This window comes from Anopheles maculipalpis, chromosome 3RL, assembly GCF_943734695.1.
Source record: "Anopheles maculipalpis chromosome 3RL, idAnoMacuDA_375_x, whole genome shotgun sequence".
In the NCBI taxonomy this organism is placed as follows: domain Eukaryota; kingdom Metazoa; phylum Arthropoda; class Insecta; order Diptera; family Culicidae; genus Anopheles; species Anopheles maculipalpis.
The window spans coordinates 76,217,445-76,238,367 of NC_064872.1; the positions used below are offsets into that span (position 1 = coordinate 76,217,445).

The window sequence follows — 20,923 nt, forward strand, 5'->3', positions numbered from 1 at the left end:
TCGTAGTTTGGAACGTTAAATGGGTTGCCTGCCCTTCTAATGAAGAAAAGGGTAGCCCGTACTACACACATGTCACTGCCACTAGAGTCCCCAAGGCAAAAAAGCACCTGCTGCCTGCATTGCGATGTGAAGGATTAACCCCGTTTCGCATCTACCGTGGCGATAATGTGCCGGTGGTTTGATGGATTGATTAAGATTTATATGGCTCTTCGTTTAATTTAAATGCCTCTTTTATGGTATTCGAAAGGATGATGGAACATTCAAGGGAAAATCAATAAATATTTTAAGTATTGTTTTGGGTAGAGAAATCCATCATACTAAAACTGTTCGTGAGACGACCAAGGGTTGGTTATGTTTATTTGGTGAGACAAATTTTCGAAGGTATTAACCTCAAAAACGGAAAGGGCCTATCGGAAGCCTTTTATCGGTGAAAGGAGATTGTAAAGGGGAATAATGAATAAAAAAATGAAATGCATTAAGGTTCTTTCTCTTGCCAGAAGTTCATCTCTAAAGACTTGCATGGGTATTGAAAATTTACTTTCATTTACTTCTCGTTGAGACTGCATTGAAAGCAACTTCATGAACATTCAAAATTTAATTTTCACCCTTCGGTTATCAACTCCAACCATTCTTCTTGTACATAAGTTTTCGTGGTATTTGCTTCACAGTGGATGCTCCACAGTTTTCTACAACCGAAAAATGTCCTCACAGATGTAAATTACCACTTTACACTTTTACCAAACTCCAAACCAAAACTCCACTCCGGCTGGTAGAAGCTGTTCGAGTGCACTCACCGAAATTGAACATCCCAACAAACGATGTTACAGGCACACACACACAGACAGTGTGCAATAATTACTCAGCCCGCTTGCCCGTGGCAAGTTTCTCTTCCGGCTGGCTCTTTCACAGCCACGAATAAATAATTTATTCATTCGCTTCCCGAAGCAACAAAATGCATCCTTTTTTTTTTTGGCCCATTGTCCAATGCTGCAAAAGATGCAGTACGTAGTGCCCTTGGTGTGCAGTATTTACACGCGCAATAATTCAGTTAAGAGATTACAATATTTTATGTTTCCGAAAGTGGTGGTGAGAATGGACCTCCTCTTCTGAGCATAAAACAAGTACCAAACAGGCTACCCAATTCGTGGTGCTTTTGCAATTATTTTTATGGAAGCAATATTTTCTAACGCTTAAAAATTCACATTTAATTTTTTCGGTAGCAGCGAATCGAATGCCAAAAAGGACAAAAAAAAATCCAAATATTATTTTCTCTTACATTTTCCTTACACATTAAACCAGCATGATGGTGTTGTAAATTATGTCCACCAGTCAACCGTTAGCCTATTTTTACTCCCATTAGGGATTAATCTTACCGTTCCCAATGTCTTTCTGCTCATTTGTCTCATTCCGGTGTTTTTTTGTTATTGAGTGAGTGTGTCGAATGATTGTCAAATAAAATTAATCAAGCTTCATCGCGATACGGGTGTGTGTGTGTATATATGTACCCAAGGGAGTTGAACGAATCGATAGGAAAATATGTTCCACGGCTCTCGGGCATTATCCCCCAAACAACATCAAAAACTTCACTACATTCAACACAACCCGTAAACAATCGTACCATGGATGCACTTTTCGGGTCCAGGACTTGCATTGTGCATATGCGAGTGTGGAAACATGCGTATGCTCTTAGTGAAACGAATTAATCCCACCAATTTAATTTTGGTACACCCATCGAAAAAACGATTCTTTTTTCCTTGATTTTTCTTTAAAAGATTGTTTCTTTTTTTCTCTTTTGGCCCAGCTTTCAACAACGGTGTTGGGACATGGGGTTTAATTTCGAAACTGCATTTGTTGCTGCAGACAGAAGAATGATGCACACAAAAACGGCGACCACTTTTACTACAATTGCACAAAAGAGCAATGCAAGAAAGGTTACACATGGAAGACACCCGGTGGGACAAAAAAGGAAAGGCAAATCCCGAGCAGCAAATGCTTAAAATGCAATAATACGAAAGTGGTTTACATTTTGGGGTGCTTCATAAATCCATTAAACGATACAATTTTGCTGTGCATGTTCAAAGGGATTGATGGTGGTGGTTGGTTGCACCCTTACGGGTTTGGCCACCGGGTTCGATTTTTCGATAATTGCTTTTTATCGTTCTTGAGCTTTTTTTTCTTTTGCTAACAGCCAAATTTTATGCTTTTATACATGGTGTAGAACATCAGAGAGCATTTATCGCTGAAAGTCTTTGCCATTCAAGCTTTTTTGTGTTTTATATAATTCTTTGTGTATCTGCACCCACATATGGCATGCTGCAATAACTATTCAAATATATTTTTATCTGAGAATATTTCAATTTAATGTACATGTGTTGTCCTTCGCCAAAGTTAACAGAGTGAGCATACTTATATGTTAATCTAATCACCATTTTATAACAAAAAAGGACACAAACCTCTTCCCTAAACCATTTACGCTTATTACCTACACAAGTCTATCGCCATTCAGTCCGTTCTTCTTTTCTGAAGAGACGTACTCATAACAAACACACACACTTCAGAGAAAGACAGCTGCCAGGTTTTTGGGTCATCCTCTCTAATGGAATCCCATCTATATGGTGATTCTATAGACTATCAATAGTCGTCGACGCTCCTCTGTTCATGTCGATCCTATTCGATGTACTGCACCGTGTTTCGGATGTTTACTCTACCATCCAGCCTCATTACTACACCACACTCGTGTAAGTGTCCTCAACGGCAAGTCCTTGCAGTCAATTGCTTTTGCAATGTGACTTCTGCTCTAGACCGTTTCGGCAGTCCCCTAGGGGAGTTTTGCGCCTCAAATATTTGGTCCAAATCAATACCAGCATCTTTTCCTGGTCCGCCTTCGCTACAAACATCGGCAGCCCACCGGCAGACACTCCTCCCAACTGTGGAAGCAAAGAGGAGAAAGGTTAGAACAATATCGACAATTCAGAAATGGAAGAAGTCCCGGACAGTCAGTCAGCAAACAAATTGTGTTGATTGTTTTCATTCGGTTTTGTCGGATGCTCGTATCTGCTTCCTCGTCTAGCCCTCGATTACCACCGAGGAACAAGGATTCTACCTGATATCCTTTTAGCGCCGGGGAGTTTCGTATTGCTCCTTCAATTTCTTTTGATTTATTTCCAGTTTTTATCTCGACTCGTCTTCTCTTGTTTCGGAAGAGTGCGTGAAACTGCGCTAGCTAAAAGAACCTTGGGAATTCTTACATATGCGCCATTCATCATTGCAGCTCGATTCGGGGGAAGCCAAACGAAAGCCAAGGAAAAGAGACAAACATTACTTGATGTGTGAGTCTCACATCCTGTTGCCACCAGTGAGGAACTATTTCTTACCTAACACACTCACCCGTGGCGTGAGGATTCAATCTAGGATACGGTTTCGCTGGCAAGAATGGAAAGCAAACGTATCTCGCTAAAGATCTTGGTGCGCTGTGTTATCAGCGCATTGGAATCCCCTGTCGAACCTTTTTTACTCCGGTTTGTGGCAAATTCCAATGGTTTCACTAAATTTGGTTTCAAGCTAAAAATTTCTTGTCGTTCCTGCCGGTAAGACGATCTTGCCGAATCTTTCTAGATTGGTGTCTGTGGTTTCCGTATGTACACATGTACTCTCTCGCCCTTGCACACCGTACGAAAATACTTCAAACAATATTTTCTACCACGAATTCTGCGCTAAAAGAAAAAAGATCCGCTTTACACTATGTATGTACGTCGAACGGTGCTGCTTATGTTCCTTATTTTCTTTTTCCCTTGTGATTACTTTTCCCATGCTATAAAGCGCGCAAATTTGTATTCATATATGTGTGTTCTCCGGTGCTTTCTGCTATCGCCATCTTTCTTTTACCGCCTTTACTTAGTCCCACAGAACTGTCAATTTTGGGGTTGTTTATTTTCCGCTAGATAATTCTACTCCCTCATCGGTTGAGCCGTGGTTTGGCTAAATTGTAAGTCAATTGTTCGACTCCACGGGTGGTGGTCTATGGCAATGTATAATACTGAAGCTGAATAGCTGAATAGATGAATTGTGTATCGGAAGGTAAGAAAAATTAAACTTTCTTTCTTTTGGTTGATTTTTTTTTGCTGTAACTGTTTCGATCGTTTGGCTTGGTATTCTTATCGAGAATTGATAGAATTTTGGAAATATAATACCCAAAAAACTGCTTCATTTCATATTCCATGCATGGTGACGGCCATCATTATATTTATCCAACCCAAGCTCACGCCAATCATAATTGCTACAACTGATTTGATGTTCATAAATACTGCTGACTTCAGTTTCGGATAGCCGTTTAATTGAATACGTTTGGTATCAGAGAATTTTTCCAATTAATACCACTCAACATTAATTTGAATCGAGTTTTCCATCAAAAGGTTCAATTGACTTTCTTTTCAAATTTCAACTTCCGCCTGGTTTCTTCGAGTTCATGCTCTGTTACAGTTCCTGATGTATGTATATAATAAAAGAATATTCAATACTCCCCATACTCTAAAAGACAACAGCGCTGGATTCAATTTTCTATCCAATAGCACACTGTGAAGTTGTGGTACTTATTTCCCTGTTTCAATCACTTTCTGAAGTTTTGCTCCTCGTCTTTTTTGGGAGCGAAAACTTTTATCACTAAGCTACCGTGTAAAAAGCGAAAAACCCAAACAACATGTAAACTCAATTCGCAAAGTTGGCCATTGGAACGCATGCCACATGCCAACCGACATGAAAGTAGACAAAGAAAGTATCCGTGCGTAGAAATCAATTTAAAAGCAAGTGTTATTTATTTTGACAACTTTCTTGTGCTTACGCATACATTTTTGCAGTGCAAAAAGCAGTTTTATTGGAAGGAAAGGTAATAAATTATTACTCTTTTGTAAGTTCTCATATGTTTTGAATTGATGTGTGTTTGAAACAGCTCTTCGGAATGACGGAAAATTAAGAGCAACTAAGAAAGGTGTTTGGATATTTTTTTGAGAAAACAAAGCCGTCCTTTAATCAATGGTTCCATGAGTGTGGTGCAAAGTCTTTGCACTTTTCTAGCATACTTCAAGTTACACCTGAAGTTTATCAGTATGTCTCAAGTTTTCTTTCCATCACTAAAAGTATCTTTTCACCCTCTTACTGAAGATGATGGATGTACGGAGCAAGCAACGAAAGAAAAAATATCATCCTTTTGAGCAAAAGATAAAGAAGACAATCAGGCTCCGTGTCGCTTTCAATGACATTGATTACACCTATTGGGGCTCCCCAGCTGGCTCGAGAGCTGGAGAGAAAAGAAAAACTAACAATGCCACTCAAAGTGGAAAACAATATCCCCCAGCCATCAGGTTCGCTCAGACCAGGCTCTAGAGTTGATTCCATTTTCTCGATGGAGAATGGATCACGCTAACCAACTCTCGCTTACCCGGAACTCCAACAATTTTTTTTATGCACAATCCGGATGTGGAGGTATATCCTGACGCAATTCTCCCGTTCCAGGAAGCGAGAGACTTGTCTGGCAAATTTTAGGAAGAAAATCGGAAAAGCTATCAAGATTTTCTTCTATCGCCCTGTTTCTCTACACGCTAGGTTTTCACTCCCGATGGACAATCTTCAGCATGGAGTGGTAAAAACAATCTAACCTTTTTTTTCTCTCTCTTTGTATGTGTGTTGTACCATCATGTAGAACCTTTTGGATGGCTCGGTACTAAAATTCCGAGTTCCGTATCCGCTTTCCTACGCCATAGATCGATGACCAGTGACAATGAGTTCGCTACTACAAATGCAAACCTTCCGATCTGATTGTGCTGTTTGGGTTGGTTGCTTTGTTTTCCTATTCTAGTGGCCGAAAACATCAATCCACTCTTCCGATTCGTATCGGTTCGAGTTTAGCGACCATGTCGATTTAAATCGCCCTGCCAGCAGAGTTGAGCTCCGGTTCCGGGATTACATGGCGATTGGTTGATTCGTTTCCTTCAGTTTCCTTTTTTGATCGATTTCCCATACGCCCACAGTAAACAGTTTTTGCGGAGAAGGATGATATCCTGAAACTCTGCGCGGATTGAACCCTTCAATCCTTCCACTGGCAAAATGCGCCTGAAAGGTATACTAGCCGCATAGTGCGAGCATCAACAATTGTAGAAACTGACAACCAAAAATGCAACGCTCGTATCAACCGTTTTTGTACACCGTTCTGAGATTGCTTAGCAAAAACAAATATAGGCAAAAGAGGTATAGGATGATAGAAGCAAGATAGCTAAAGGGAGCTCGCTTTAGAGGTTTATCTGATTATACTGAAATGGATTTTCTATTCGTTTCGAAGCACTTTTTTTGTCTGCTCCTGCGTTGTGCAAATATTGTCCTGCGGCGTATATCGATACCGGAACTGAGCTTATTTGTTTTGCACTGCACTTCGTGTTTTCAGGCGGATTAAATGGAATCGAACGCTTAGGTGAATGTTTGCTGTTTGGTTCGATTTAATTATTTTCCTTCTCGTAGTAGACTAGACCGTTTTGCTGCTTCAGCCACAATCTAATACAATATCCGTTTCTCTATCTTCCGCTTACGCAGGGTATCTGTCCGGGCAACAGATTAAAAATTATTCAATCACACGATTCGGGTTGCTTCACGCTATCGCCCGCCTCATCGCCATGCCCAACGATCGATTCGACCACCAACCTAAACAGCCCGATACCAAGTGAAATCTACGAAAATACGTCGCTCTGTAGCAGCACCAGTGCGGGCAGTCAACGGCAGGGCAAACGGCGATCCTGGCATATCATGCCCAACAAGGTAAGTTTTTTTTTTGTGAAACGACAGAAAGGAAAATTCGAAACAATGTGTATGTATCGTGATATAGACCCCAATGAAAGAGTCCCGAAAGATATAGTGCTGCAAAGCACGTTAGGATTCGTCGCAGTAATTAGGTCTTAAGTGATTTGAAAGGATTTCTCCACGTCACTTGATCTCCCAAAATGTTGATTCCATCTTTAGGAACGATAGGAATGGAGCATGATAAAGTCCTATTTGTGTCCCAGTCCCAGCATTTGCTTATTAAAGCAGCAGGCCCGCCTGCTAGCGTACCCGGTACCAATCTCTAAGCCAACGATAACAATCTTAATCCGTAGTTCGTGGTTTGAAGTTAATCTCTACCCGTCACAACCACAATCTGTGTCCACTGCGGATAGATAAATGTTCCTGTTCCTGGTCAGCATCCAGCATTGAAATGCGTTCTGGGCGAGGACCGATTGCGGGAAACACAGGACATAATCACGTCAACGTGGCAGGAAACTGTCAGAGAGGAAATCTTGTAAATTAAATTGTTTTTTGGGGTGACATGGTTCCCGAAATGGCTGGATGACATTTGAATAGGAATTAGATATTTGGACGACTTTTTTATGTGCTCATCAAGGCCATAAAAATGTTCATTTAAGACGGTAGAGAGGTTCTGTTTTTTTAGGGAACTTTGTTGAAAATTGTTGTTTACAATTTTACCGATAAAAGAGAGTATAATATGGGAATTATGTGTAAAGTTTATGATACGGCACTGTCTGTGGTGGTTACTCCGTACGCCAAACAGCCATTGACTAATGTGCTGTATTGTGCCTTGTCTCTGTGGCAAACTTTTGCGTGGTTGGCGTAAGCAAAAGCGCATAATTTAAGCTATCAGTGAGTGGTTTATGCAGAAAGTTTTGTAACTTTTTGAAGAAAAAAAGTTCACCCATATCTTACTCAACGCAAAAATTTGTTCGCTTCTAAAAGCCCCTATTGGGGGTTTTCACGGAGACTTTACAGCCTCCTCGCCACCGTCCCGTGTTTACTCTCGGAAAGAAGTCACACAAATCAGTCGTACTTTTTTACAATTTATCGCCTCCCATGTTATGGGTGGGTGAGCATGATGCTGCAAAATTAACTTCAGTTGCTTTCTTAGCACAGTTCCCTCACCAACAATAGAAGCCCCAAAAAACGGGCAACCCCCGAGAAAAAAACGAAATTGGATCGTGTAGCCCTACATTTACGCTTATTTTTTTATCACGATCGTTTTCTCGATTCTCAATCATCGGGAACTGACGTTCGCATCGGGATGCGGCCGAAGGAGTTGTAGAACGGAAATCAATAAGCATAAATCAGACCATGGAACAGCTTCCGCTCTTGGAACCACATCACCGGAATAGAACAATGTCCTTCCTTTGTGGGTTTGCCAGGTTCCGTTTGCCAAGGACGGTTGAAGGACAGGCGCAAAAAGATAAAGTTTCCGTTTGGGATGGCTTCAATATGGCACCTCACGATTGTAGGTGTTAAAACCGGAGAGTTTTTGTTTCGTTGTTTGTTCGGCACAAGCTATTGAAGCTGCTGCTGCTGCCGTCAGAAGACAGTAAACAACGAGGATAACAACAGCAGCTTGGCAAAGATGGGAAGCGACATTTGCAAAAGTTTCTACTGATGGTGGTACATTAACGGGTTGTAAACGACAGCTGGTTCACGGCCTCGGCCTCATTGAGAGAGGTTCTTCAGAGAAAGCAGTACAAAGTCAACTCCCCCATTTCTATACGTGGACGGGTGAGGGACGCAAGTAAAACTTTCACTTTCAAGCGAGAACTTGACGACCCTGCTGTAGAACTTGGTCAACGTACAAGGGGCAAGATGAAACAAAAAGCAAAAACAGCACCCGGAGAAGGTTGAAGGGCGTACTTGAACAACAAAGCCCAACTCTACCCTGTCCGTTTGCTATCTCCGTTTATTTGCCGTTGTGTCCGGAGCGGGGTCAAGAAGTTTGGTCGCTTGTTTATTTACCGCGCAATCGTTCAAGATTGCAAACCAGGTGACCGATTTTCTAGCCTCGTTATAACTTTTCCTTCCAGGTGCTTTTGGAGGCTGGTGCCGAACATACAAAAAATGGTACAAATAAAGATACGCCTCAACCCGGATCGTTGACAGTAATGGAAGAAGTCATGCTCCAGAAACAATGGGAGTAATGCCAGTACCTGAAGTAATGCCATACATTCCTTGCTGGTAGCCATTTTTCTTTAAAGGACACACTTCAAGAGTTGTGCTATTGTCCCTATTGTTTTGCCCTTTTTGGGCCTATCCTTTGCGCCGTTTGGAACACATATTTCCTGATGCAACGAACTCTGGAGTGCCGCATTGCGCGTAGATGTCTGGTCGAGAGTTTTGCAAAACATTTTGAAACTAATGCTGGTACAGTTGGATATGTCCATTACGGGAGGGATCCTTGTGAAAGCTTACCCTACATATGAGCGGGAGATTCGAGTTCCAACTGCTGCAGCAAAGTTTTGCAGCATTCTGGCCTCAATTGCTGTTGACTCGTAGTTTAGAACTAAATTGTCCAGAAGGCACAACGACCTTCCTTTGGAATCATTTACAGGGCGTCAGTATTGGCTTTTTTTTGTTTCGTCCCTTCCATGCGGTAGCTGCAGTCATGCCCTTTCTTTTTTCCAACAGAAGTAGTGTCGTAGGTCGAAGCTAAGGCAAAGATTTATTGCATTGTCCGAGGCACGCATAGTCTGGTCAAAATTTCTCGTACCCTGTCCTCTTCCTGGGCCATCTCTCCCTTACATTCCTTGACATACTCTGCATGCATCTGTCAGAAGGGACGAATTCTTATCGGTTTTAAAAGTCTCGTAAATTTGTTCCCAAAATCATATCATGGTCTGGTCCCCTTTGCCATTCGATCACAACTGTGTCCCCTTGGTTTTGTGATGGGATAAACTGGAATGGCTGGACATGTCACAAACAAGGTCAAGGAATTAGGCAGCTCGAGTCACATGTACCCGCAGTATTCGAGGACTTGAAGTTTGCATTCTGGGAAAATAAAACCATGTCCAATCATTGCCAGAATCGATAGTGGTGCTAAGTGGACAACCCCAATTTTAAACACACCCTGTGTGCCAGCTGTCATATTTCGCCGACCGCAATACTTCTTCGGAGGAAGGCTACGTACACTCACGCACGGTGGTGCGCATTGTGATGATCGGTTCGGTTTTATGTGCGACCATAAAGCTTTGCGAATGATATCCCGTAAAGGGCAGATGTGAAACGTTTTTGTTTGTGCTCGTTTTGTTCTATCACGCGTCCCGATGCTATCACCATTCTAGAGCAATTTATTTTATATGGCCTCATCTTGGGAGGACCGTATCCCGTTGGCACCTTCCCGAAATTCCTCCATTGCCGGTTCAGGCTCTCATTCTTTGGGGTTCGTTTCGGAATACATCGTGCATTTTCATTTTGTCGTAAAATCGAAACCAATAGGAAGTCGTAAAGACTTTTGACAGGATCAATGGCGGCGGCTCGTGTAGTAAGATGGGAAGTACGTGACTTTCCATTGCATTCCGTTGTTAGTGAAGGGTTTTTATAAGTTGTGTTTTTATTTTTTCACTGTTTTGGTTAAACCTTTTCTTGGACGATTTGTTAATGTCTATAAACGTGTTTTCTCATGATTGATGTAATTTCTTTGCTAAGCGTTTATAAGTGAAACAGTTCAAACGTTCAAAGGGATAAAGGAATAGTTTAGACATATTTAATATTCAAGGAATAGCAAGATGAATAGCACTGTTTGTTCCTTGTTCCACTAAATATCCAATCATTTGTTACATTATCCTTAAATAAATCCTTCCTGGTCCTCGAATCCTTTACTTAAAGTACTGATATCAAACTGTAAACCCCGAGCTTCCTTCACTGACCGATGACGGGTTTATCCATCCTTTTACCTCTGTTAAAGTTAGGCTTCCTAAAAACACCACTCTATCCGATCTCACTGAGGAGCGCAAAGTAATCATTTCCTTAGATTGAACTCATTTAATAAAGAATTCAGCAGGAGGCACGGAGCACGGATAACGGGAACCGCTCCTAAAAAAATACCATTCCGGCTTCAGAAGCAAGCAAGAAATCGTATTCTTGGTACGGGCTATCCGCCGCTCCATTGTATCAACGATGGTTCGTGAGGGTGTGTATGGTTCCGGGGTTGGTTGATGGCCTTAATTTAGCATTCTTTTTCGTGCTGCCGTTGTTGGTTCTCCCTTTTTGTCCACCATCTTCCTTCAGTACCGGAAGTAAGGCTCCCCATTTTTTGGGAAACGCTATTTTCACGCCTTTTCCGCTATGCAGCTGAAGGTAGACAACATCGGACCGTGGAAGCAAGACACGGGCAGAGATTTATCATTTCCGCTGGTCACCACCAAACGCTTCCGCTTTCACCAATCATTGAAGGTGTTTTCGGTTGTTTACTACGGTTTACCACCTACCATTCACACCTCAGTATCCTCGGCGGCTCATTTGTTTTCCGTGAGATGGCGCTCTCGTGGGAACAGAAGGATTCATTCCTTCGGGGTAAGTTTACGAGAAGCAGGCACGGCAGGATACGCGAACGATCGTAAGTAAACGAAATATTTAATCTAAGCTCGGCATACGCACCATCACGGGCACATTTGTCATTTGGAGCCTGTTTCGTATGACCTGCTTCTTGCGCGCGACGACTGTTTTTGTGTGCTGTTTTTTTTCCAGTACGTTATGTGCCTGAAAGGTAGGCAAAACGCACGATGCGTACGTTTTTCGGCAGGCTCCATGACAGGTAATGGAGCGTTTAGGATGCCGGAGAGTACAATACACCTTGCGAGATGGGGAAGAAAATTGGATTACCCACACACATAGCGGAATCTGATTGTGGAAAAAAGTTGGAACATGTATTCCAGATTGTTTGCTGGTTGGTGGTGGCGTTACGCATAAGGAACCTCTTCCCTGCTTAAAGCACTTGAGCATGTCGACTTTAAAGAATTTTCTTCGCACGCGTTAACCGAAAGCATTTCTTTGTTTGTTATTTGCCGTGTGGTATTAGCAGATGATTTGCTCGTTTTCCCTCCCGGCCAGAGGGGGGTAGCTTATCGGCTGCTGCTGGTGGCGTAACCCATTACCCTTCTCTGCTTGCGGGTGATTTGTTGGAAAGCTTCGACCGAATGGCACGTTTTTCACGCATTGTTTTTCTTCGCCTTTTGCACGCTTCTTGACAAGTCTCGTGTCCTTCGCCTAAAAGCCCGCTATGGTATGTCTAAGCACAGTGGAACGTGTTACAAACAATTCACAATCTGCGGCCACACTTCTTCTACACCCTGCGGAAGTTGTCCAGGGAAAATAATCGGAAACACACCGTTACTGTTTTACATTTTTTCACAACTGTTTCTGGATGGTTGGTTGGTGATGTACTTGGCGGGTTTTTGCTGCTCGTGGCCGTCGCGGTTACTGTTGATGGTAAACAATTGTCAACCCGGCCATATGACATAGTGTGAAAGATGGATGGGAAAGTGGTTTTGTACTTGACAGCAAGGCAAAGGAATGTGTTTCAGTGTTTCGTGTTAGAATGTATGTTTTCCAATGTCAGTGCTTCGCCGATAAAACATTTCTACTGATTCATCGGGATGCTTAGGACGTTCAATGGATATTGGAAGCCTGTATCGATTTGCTATTTGTGTAATAGTATCACTTTTTGCTGTAAAAATGAACAAGATATTGGACAGGTTCAAGCAAGTTCAACCTCTTGCTTAAAATATTTGTTCTGATAGAATCTTCATAGCTCGTTGTTAGTGCATATTTTAGTAACAGAATATTGTTTTGCTAAAATGAATAATTACTATATTTCGAACTATATCCTATCTGAATTTAAACAAATTCGACTAGGACATTCTTCACAAGTAATTTTACCTTAACTGTGGTTTCGATTGTATTTTGCACTTCCTTTTCTTAGCTTAACACGACCTACGAGGTCAGACAGGTCATCTAATGGCTAACTCATAACTAATTTCGGGGAAGCAGCAGTCCGTATGGGATTTGAACCCCAGTTCTGCCCACTGCCGTAGTCGCCTTTACCTCCGAACCGCCGCTGTACTTTGTAACTACTGTGCTACCTTATTGACGAATTTTTAAACTAACATTTATTTATCCTGCTTGAATGATTTAATTATCTTCTCCTTGGAAGCGTTCTTAGTATATGTTGCAAAATCAAAAGATAGATGAGTCCATCGTTTACTGCTTCCAGTTTTATTTATGTTGGCCTTAGAGAAATCACTCACTAATTAATCAAACCGTAGCCATAAACTCTTCCTTCCTATCCAATGGCTTCGAGCCACCGTTAGAATGATTGGCTCTGGGCAAAGTTTGTAACTACGCAAATAATTCAAATTGCTTTTCATTAATTATTTACAACCTCATCCTTTGTAACCGAAGTTCTGGCTTAAACCATTAAAGTCAACCGCTTAAAGCGTAAAGGTAAACCAAGACGCGCTCGTAACGCTCATAAATCCATGCCGAAACGAACGTAATAACCCGCAAACACCCGTCACACGATTGTCCTTTATCGTCCCTGACTGCTTCAGCTTCCCATTTCCGGCCATTGAAGCTTGGTGCCAAATTTTGGGACCGTTCGGGGTTTTTTTTTTTTCTTATGCTTGGCAGGATTTTAATTATCTCCATCCGGGGTCTCTCGGTTGCCAGTGTTTTACGGGCGGACCAAAATGTTTTTCCATTCTACCGATTTTCTTGCACATCCGGGTTTGCAGGATCCGAGAGCCACTTTCCCTAGGGGAGTTCTTGGCGAGCATTTCTTTAAATTAAAATAACCCCCACCCCACCCCCCTCGATCTTGTTGTAATAACCACTTGCTCTTGTGTATTCTGCGCTACAAAACGACGACGGTGTTCTGCTTCTGCTGGTGAGCAAGAATTTTCATAAATTTTGGACAATCTGCAATCATACAATTAGGCACCATACCCCACCATCGAACGGACCAGATTTTACATGCCAGGACTCAGTAAAGACGTTTTCCGTTCAGCGTAAGCGTTGGTCATTACACATCCGTTGCCCATCCGCACCAGTTGGAACGTTAATTTCCGTGCAACACCTTGCCGTTTGGTTCTTTTGCGCGTGCAAAGCTGACGACAACAAACTCGGTACAAATTACCACCGCTTTATGTATGATTTTATGCTGCTGTAATTACCAAATGGCTACCGTTAATATTAATATCTGCACCAGGATGGAGTTAAAGCAGGAATAACAAAAAAACCAAGAACACCGGAGAAGAAATTCCAACGACCCGAAGAAATGAACCGAGATATGTGTCTGGTTTGCGTATTATAGCTTCACGTCCAAGCCTATTAAAACGTTATTACGATTCATGCAGAGCGGCCTACCGGAATTGATTGACGATGGTTAACGATGCCACCGTGTTGGTACCTCGAACGATGTGCAGTTCTCGCTCCAGTTAAAATCACAACAATCCGATGCACGATGCAAATGTGCTGCAATTGCAAAACGATCAGGCAGAATGGCGCAGGTCAATGAAGATATATGAAGAACATGCTGCACACGGGTAGCAGCGCGGCCAAACCGTGGTTTGTAGCCGCCTCGTTGAACGTGGCCGTGCGCAAGTGTTGAATTACTTGACGTGCTGGATTTATGTGGCTGGTACGTTTGCATGATACACTACTTCTTGAGAGTCATCGTTTAATTGGATACAATTAGCACAGAGTTTCAAGAATTGCAGAAATGGGAGCAGTATTGACTTGGTTGGGAATCTTATGGCTGACAGCAAGGTTTCCAGTACTGAATGGCTTTTGTTTCTAAGAATTTAAAATAATCAAACGTATCATGTCCAGCTTTTGAGAAGAATCTTTTGTGGGTTTTTGTGGCCTTTAAATTTATATTTTATTTGATTGTTTTTGGAGCATCTGAAGTAGGCAGTATCAGTAGACCACAAAACTTAAATAGTTGTCTTAAAGTGTACCAAACAATGTTCATCCATTCTTTCACATAAAATAATGTTGCTATGTCCACACCTTTTGGATGGTGTTAAAATAAAATGAATGAAACCCATGCCTGTTCCATGGAATCCGTAGGTTGAACTTCTTACGAAACAAATCACTATAATTGATGAAAAACCTAAAAGCAGTAGGTTGGCTGCCCACCTTATATGTTTTCCTTCACTTTTCCATTCATGCTGTGCGTGCTGGTGTTCGAGTCAGTGAATGAAACCCCCACGCATAACAATCCGGTCTGGTCACTACCCTAAGGTCCTCCCAGTAGGCCACTACAACGTAACGAGATCTTGCGGTCATCGTTTGCAATCCAAAGCTCACCAACATAAACATTGAGAAGGATGCAGATCGTAGGCAATCGTCGTATTACTTTCTGCACACCTTCAGGCAAGATGTCATTAGAATTGGTCCGGTTTTAAGATGTGCCATGAGTTTAATTTTTTCGTCTCCCGACATGTGGGTCGAATGCAAATAATGTCACGGCGAGGCTGCATGGGAAATACCCCCCCATCGTACGTGAAGACTTCATCGCCCCTTCGTTGGGTGCCAACACAGTGGGCTCTCGCAGACATGATCGACATCAGCGAACCACATTTTGCACACACATGTTTCGCCGATATGTGTAGGGAGCTGAAGCAGTAAGAAGTTTTCGCTGCTCCATCTTGTGGGCTGAACCCGTTGACGAGAACCCGTTATAGCGTGTTTCCAGGGCGGTAAGTATGCTGCCAATCGGGCTGTTATAATACACACCGTAGCATCGAGGTAAGGTGGAAATCGAAATCGGCTTAGTTAACCTGTCGAGAAATCGCCAGAAACACTACGCGACACACTCAGTACCGTAACGACCCACTCCCAGGTGTGAAGTGGTGCTTGTGCTGCTCCGAATATAGCGGCAAAGCCAGGTGTACACAAAAATTAGTAGCAATCTCCCTTTAATAGAGATCCATTACCGATGTGGCCCACGCTTTTACGCCGAAAGCCGTCCGGACACTTAACTAACTCGAAATATTCCCAACTCCCTCTACTGCGACCTTTGTTAGGACACTTGTGTCTCATTTCGACCATATGGTACTTAATTTGTGGAAGAATGGCACTGTTTTTCCCTCTCCACCAAGCTTGTTTTTCAAGAATTCCTTCAGTGTATTAGCCTGCTCAGTGTGGTTCAGATTTCTGGTTTAATGTCACTCGGTGGGTCCCACGTATCTGTCGGGCCACTTATGCTAATCGCCTTAAATCCCAATTTATCACCTTAAGATATCGGTCGCAAGAAGTAAACGCGCTCACACTTGTCGCCATATCCTACGCATTAAGGAATGGGCTGTCCATTACACTATAGCTCGCAGACGAGAGAGGACACCCGTACTTGCTAACCAGTTCCAATGGAACTGTCAGTGCTGTGGGATAAATGTACGCCCTAACATGTGCAATTTATTCCTTTACAATTATGACCTTAACATTCCTTAACCATCGATCATACATGGTAGCTACAGTTCACGGTACTCGCCAACCATAACATTGTTCCCCATCGAATATGGAAAGAAAGGTAAAATAGTTTGGGCCGCCATCTTGCGATGTCGTAAACTGTCGAAGTCTAACAGTTCGGGCTTATCGACGACATGCAATAAAAAAAATCTAAAGGGAGTAGCTTGTTTTTATTATCCGATCGTAGAGTGAATCTCTGTCGAACGGACAATCCCTCACGCAAAAGCAGCAGCAAGCAACACTGTTTTATTGATTTTGTGGCGTCGTAAAAATTGAACAACTTCTCTCTCTCTCTTTGCCCTCCCAAATAGACATTAGGCAGCGTCCTACTTAAGTCGATAGATGATAAAACCGGGGCCGTGCTAACGATGGTAACTTTAGTAGATACCCAGCTTCCCCAACTGATGTCCTCCCGTCCTGCTTTTGACTGACAGCCGAACTGATCGAATCGTATCGGAAAACTACAAGTGTCATAAAAATAAAAATCGACCCAAAGCACAAATGGCTCTGGAACTGGATGAATTTCTTGCGGTCCGTTCTTTCACACTTTGCTGGTCGTTATTGATGCGGTATGTGGAGCTCTCGGTGCAAACCTTGCAAATATTGCTGCGTGGGGCATGTCTGTTGCTTGCCTTGCTGTCATTCGCGTACCCTGCGGCAACTTTCCAATCATAAATTTCAATCTAAAATCTAGAGAATTTATTACGAGCATTATGCAAATTTCGCGCGCTTCCCCGATGTATTCCCGGGGATAGACGAAATGAAGTGCGAGCCATTGTGTAAGGTCTGCAAAAGACTACGTAGCAGATCCATGGAGACAGGAAGTACATAAAAAACTGGACAGTTGGAAATTGTATGACGAGATTCTTTTTTCACTCATTGTGTGAAATTTTTATTGAGCGGAACACAAAATGGCCGCCAGCTCCGTTTAATAAGCGCTGCTATTTTCCAAGAAGTTAGACAATCAGGAATGTACTCGACGTTGCATGCATTTACAATTCTACAGAACATAATTAATTGCGGATTACTGCAGTGCCAAGGTAAGGTAGACATTTTTGAAAAAAATCCTTGCTTATTTTGTCATACAAAGAGGATTATGAATGTATTGTGATGACGTTCGATCGCACAATGGCTTCCGTTGTCTGCCTACTGTTTTAATATTAATTAAGCATCTACACCGACCAATCTGTTGTTTCTCATTGTGTCCATTGTCGTACGGACGGATGGAGATGGCTCACGTGTACACAAGTGGGTTACCGTGAAAATACCGTCTCCCTCCCTGAGACGTGCAAATATCAAGGCTAACAACACATTAACTGCAGCTGTTTGAATGCTTCTTTTTTGGTAGCAATTAAATGCTTTAACAACAACGTTCCGGTAGCTCTCTCGGTCAGGGTGTGTGCTCCAAAGGTGCATTCTCATTAGGCACTCGAACTGGCGCCTCGTAACGCTACCAACAGCTGCCTAGCCAAGGTTAGACCGTAAAACAAAACTGCCCGAAAAAACAGATTACGACAGTAGTTAATATGTAATCGGCTTACGTTTTATTGTTCCTTTTTACGCTGCCCTTGATCGGATCTCCGTCCCCTTTTACGGATTTCTCTCCGTTATCCATCACATGCGCCCCATCGGACGGGTATGGATTGTTTTCGAATCCATTTTAACGAGCCAACATATCATTCGTTAACTGGATCAATTCAAACGCATCCACACTACTCTCCAGCAGCCAGCCAGCCAGTCCCCCTGCATGTATTCGCCAGTTGGTTTTGAAGGTTAAATAGAAAGGCATCGAGGGTACGACTGGAGGGCCACATAATCCATTCCATGGCACAATTAACGAAACAGAGAGAAACATCATTGAATCGTTGAGTTTATTGGTTTGCGTCCCAAGAATGGTATAATAATTTTGTATCAAGGTAGTTCAAATTATTGATAAAAACGCCGCTTAACTAGCGAGAGTGGATGGGTGCCGGTAAACATTAAAAATAATACCCGCGATCGTAAACAATTATCAGCTTGGCGGACCAGGGATACGCAAGATGGTTTGACATTTCAAAAGTCCATTGCCATTCGCTTGCCGCCAATTGGAACCACAAAAACCGGTAACTTATCTGTAAAATGATATTGTATGCTAACAAATTTAAGTTGGTCGCTTTTATTGAATCCTATCTGGTGGTCTTTTAACGCTCTATTTGAGGCTTTATCTTGAAATTTTACTCTATTTTAGGCCCAGTAGAGGGCTTGTAGCTGTACCAAAATTGTGCCTACATTTAAGTATTTTTTCCAATTTTCTTTATTCCATTTACAAAAAGATTTATTTTATTTATTTATAATTAATTATGACGGTCCAGTGCCGTATTGTTATTTACAAAAAGATATGTTTTAAAATTAATCAATCGATTTCATACTATCTACTAAGAAAGTGTCCCCAAAGTTTGACTTACACACACACATTTTATTCGCCACCAAAAATATTCAGTCTCCCCACGCGTTACAGTTCGCTGCGAAAAATGCGGAATTTAATGACCGATGGAAAACAAATGACCCCACGTACATACCCGCGACAATGTCTTAGCATATTTTCCTTTTCGCGTCCCACACACACAAACAAACGGACCGGGGAAAACTTTCCTCCCAAGCACAGCCCCGATAACGGCCGCCGGGGCGTAGCAATCTAAATATGAACGCACAATTTAATCGGATTGACATTGCCTTTCAGTCGATTGGGCGATGGTGATGGTTTTGTGTGTTTGCCGTTGCTTGAGTTTCTCATCTTTCCATAACTTTATTACATTGATTGTGTTTGGGTGGTAAACTTCACTTACCCAGCGAGCAAAATGCGTTCCGCAAAGGCGGCAAAAAGCTTTCAAATTACTTTTTCTCACTCCTTAGGTTTTTGTTGTTGCTTGGAATACGTGCGTTTTACAAATTAGAGAGCAGAAAACCATGAAAAATGGACCACAGGAAAGCGAAAAACAGATCCCTGATGGTGATACTTGATGAAGAAAGCAAAAACCTTGCTGGTCAAGAAAAACAACAATATTTTGGTTTTTTCGCTGGTTCGTTGATTACTTAACGTATTCGGTGGAATAAATTATCTCTTTTCACTTCTTGCGGAATAAATCGCTTGTGCTTGGCATTCTTCCCTCTTATATTATGAAAAAAGTGTGGCGAATAAAAAAAATCAATGACAAATTGTGTAGAAGCCGTTTGAAGCCTAAATGTATGCAATTAGCAAGATAGTAATTGAAGTTACTGGTGTTTTTAAATTTAAAGAAATTTAAATAGATATAAAGGATGCAAATTTTTTTTTCGTCGTGCGTTGTAAAGAATGCTAAGTGCATATTTTCTTGTTCGAAGTCCATCATTCTAGCACAAATAAAAAATAGGGCAGTTTGTGGAGCAATTTGACTTTACACGCATCGTCCCATCTTAGCGCCCCCATTTTAACATCCGGCGTCTACCCTCATATTCCCGTTACTGGACACTGTCAATCGATCATGTTGTTGCCACCAACTGTCCTGATGACCGGGTCCGGCTGACCAGGCTCAGCACCATGTGCCAACGCTTGAACAATTTCCCAACCGCGCCGTACACATGTGGGTTGCAAATTACCCTCTGCTTTACTGGCAAAGACTTATCGACCACACAATGCATCACATCGTCGTGCACGACGTGGAAGTTTCTCTTCTCGCGACCCGCGGGAAATGCAAAAAACTCGTCTCGCACGTCATACGCGAAATAAATCCTAATCAAATTAAATCGTCCCCTTCTCTCTGTTGGTCGATTGGTTTGCTGGCCGGGCGCGTAAAAAGGGAATCCAGCCGACGGTTTCAACGACTTGTCACACGCAGCATGAACGGACGGGTTTGTGCATATAGGAAGTTACCGATAGAGACGAGCTCTAGATGCCAGCTTTCGTGTTGGAGTTGAATTTGCATCGGCCTGCTCGCGGGAAAAGTAATAGACAGGTAAACCTTTCAGGTTAACTCCTAGTGAGTGGCGGTTGACTCTAACAAGGCTTCAAACTAAGCCTATCTACACTTTCCCTACTCCAATTATTATTATATGCGTTTTTAGCATAACATGTTGTGGTTAAGACTGTACTGGCACTACTGGCAAGCTGTTGATGGTCGACAATTGCAATTTATTTCTCGTCACTCATGTCAAACTGACCGTCCGAGGTCGCTATGCTAAACGCTATGGATCCTGTCCCAACTTGCTACTGATATTTATTTATAGTTTTACCACCTCTTCTAAACGAGGTGTTTGTCGCGGTTTACGTCCAGTACTGTTGTTGTTCCATCATACGAGTAGTTAGACAGTATGCTCGAGGATTACATGCAGATCATGGTGACACTAAAAACACACCCCTATTTTCCACAACTACATGTTGTTATGGATCGTGCTTAGCGGATCTAACACGTGGTTCGATGCGTTTAACTCGTGTAATTACAATCAGATGACGGGACCGAATATAGCAGCGTTTAACTGTCACGATGATTTATGGTGCATTTCTCCCTTCCAATTGATCTGCTTTTATGGGTGAAACGTAATCTGGTTTAGTTCTCTCTGGACATCAGACACTGTAACTTGATGATAAGTACAGGAT

At 42.3% G+C, this 20,923-nt stretch overlaps 1 protein-coding gene across 1 annotated transcript in view; it reads left to right on the top strand.

The window, feature by feature from the left end:
* The window catches only part of LOC126561593 (breast cancer anti-estrogen resistance protein 1), a 112,370-nt gene that overhangs the window by 72,523 nt on the left and 18,924 nt on the right, over positions 1-20,923 (top strand). Inside the window, exon 3 of the mRNA XM_050217837.1 lies at positions 6,580-6,801. Within this exon, the coding sequence (XP_050073794.1) occupies positions 6,580-6,801 (222 nt within the window). The remainder of the gene's footprint in view (positions 1-6,579; positions 6,802-20,923) is intronic.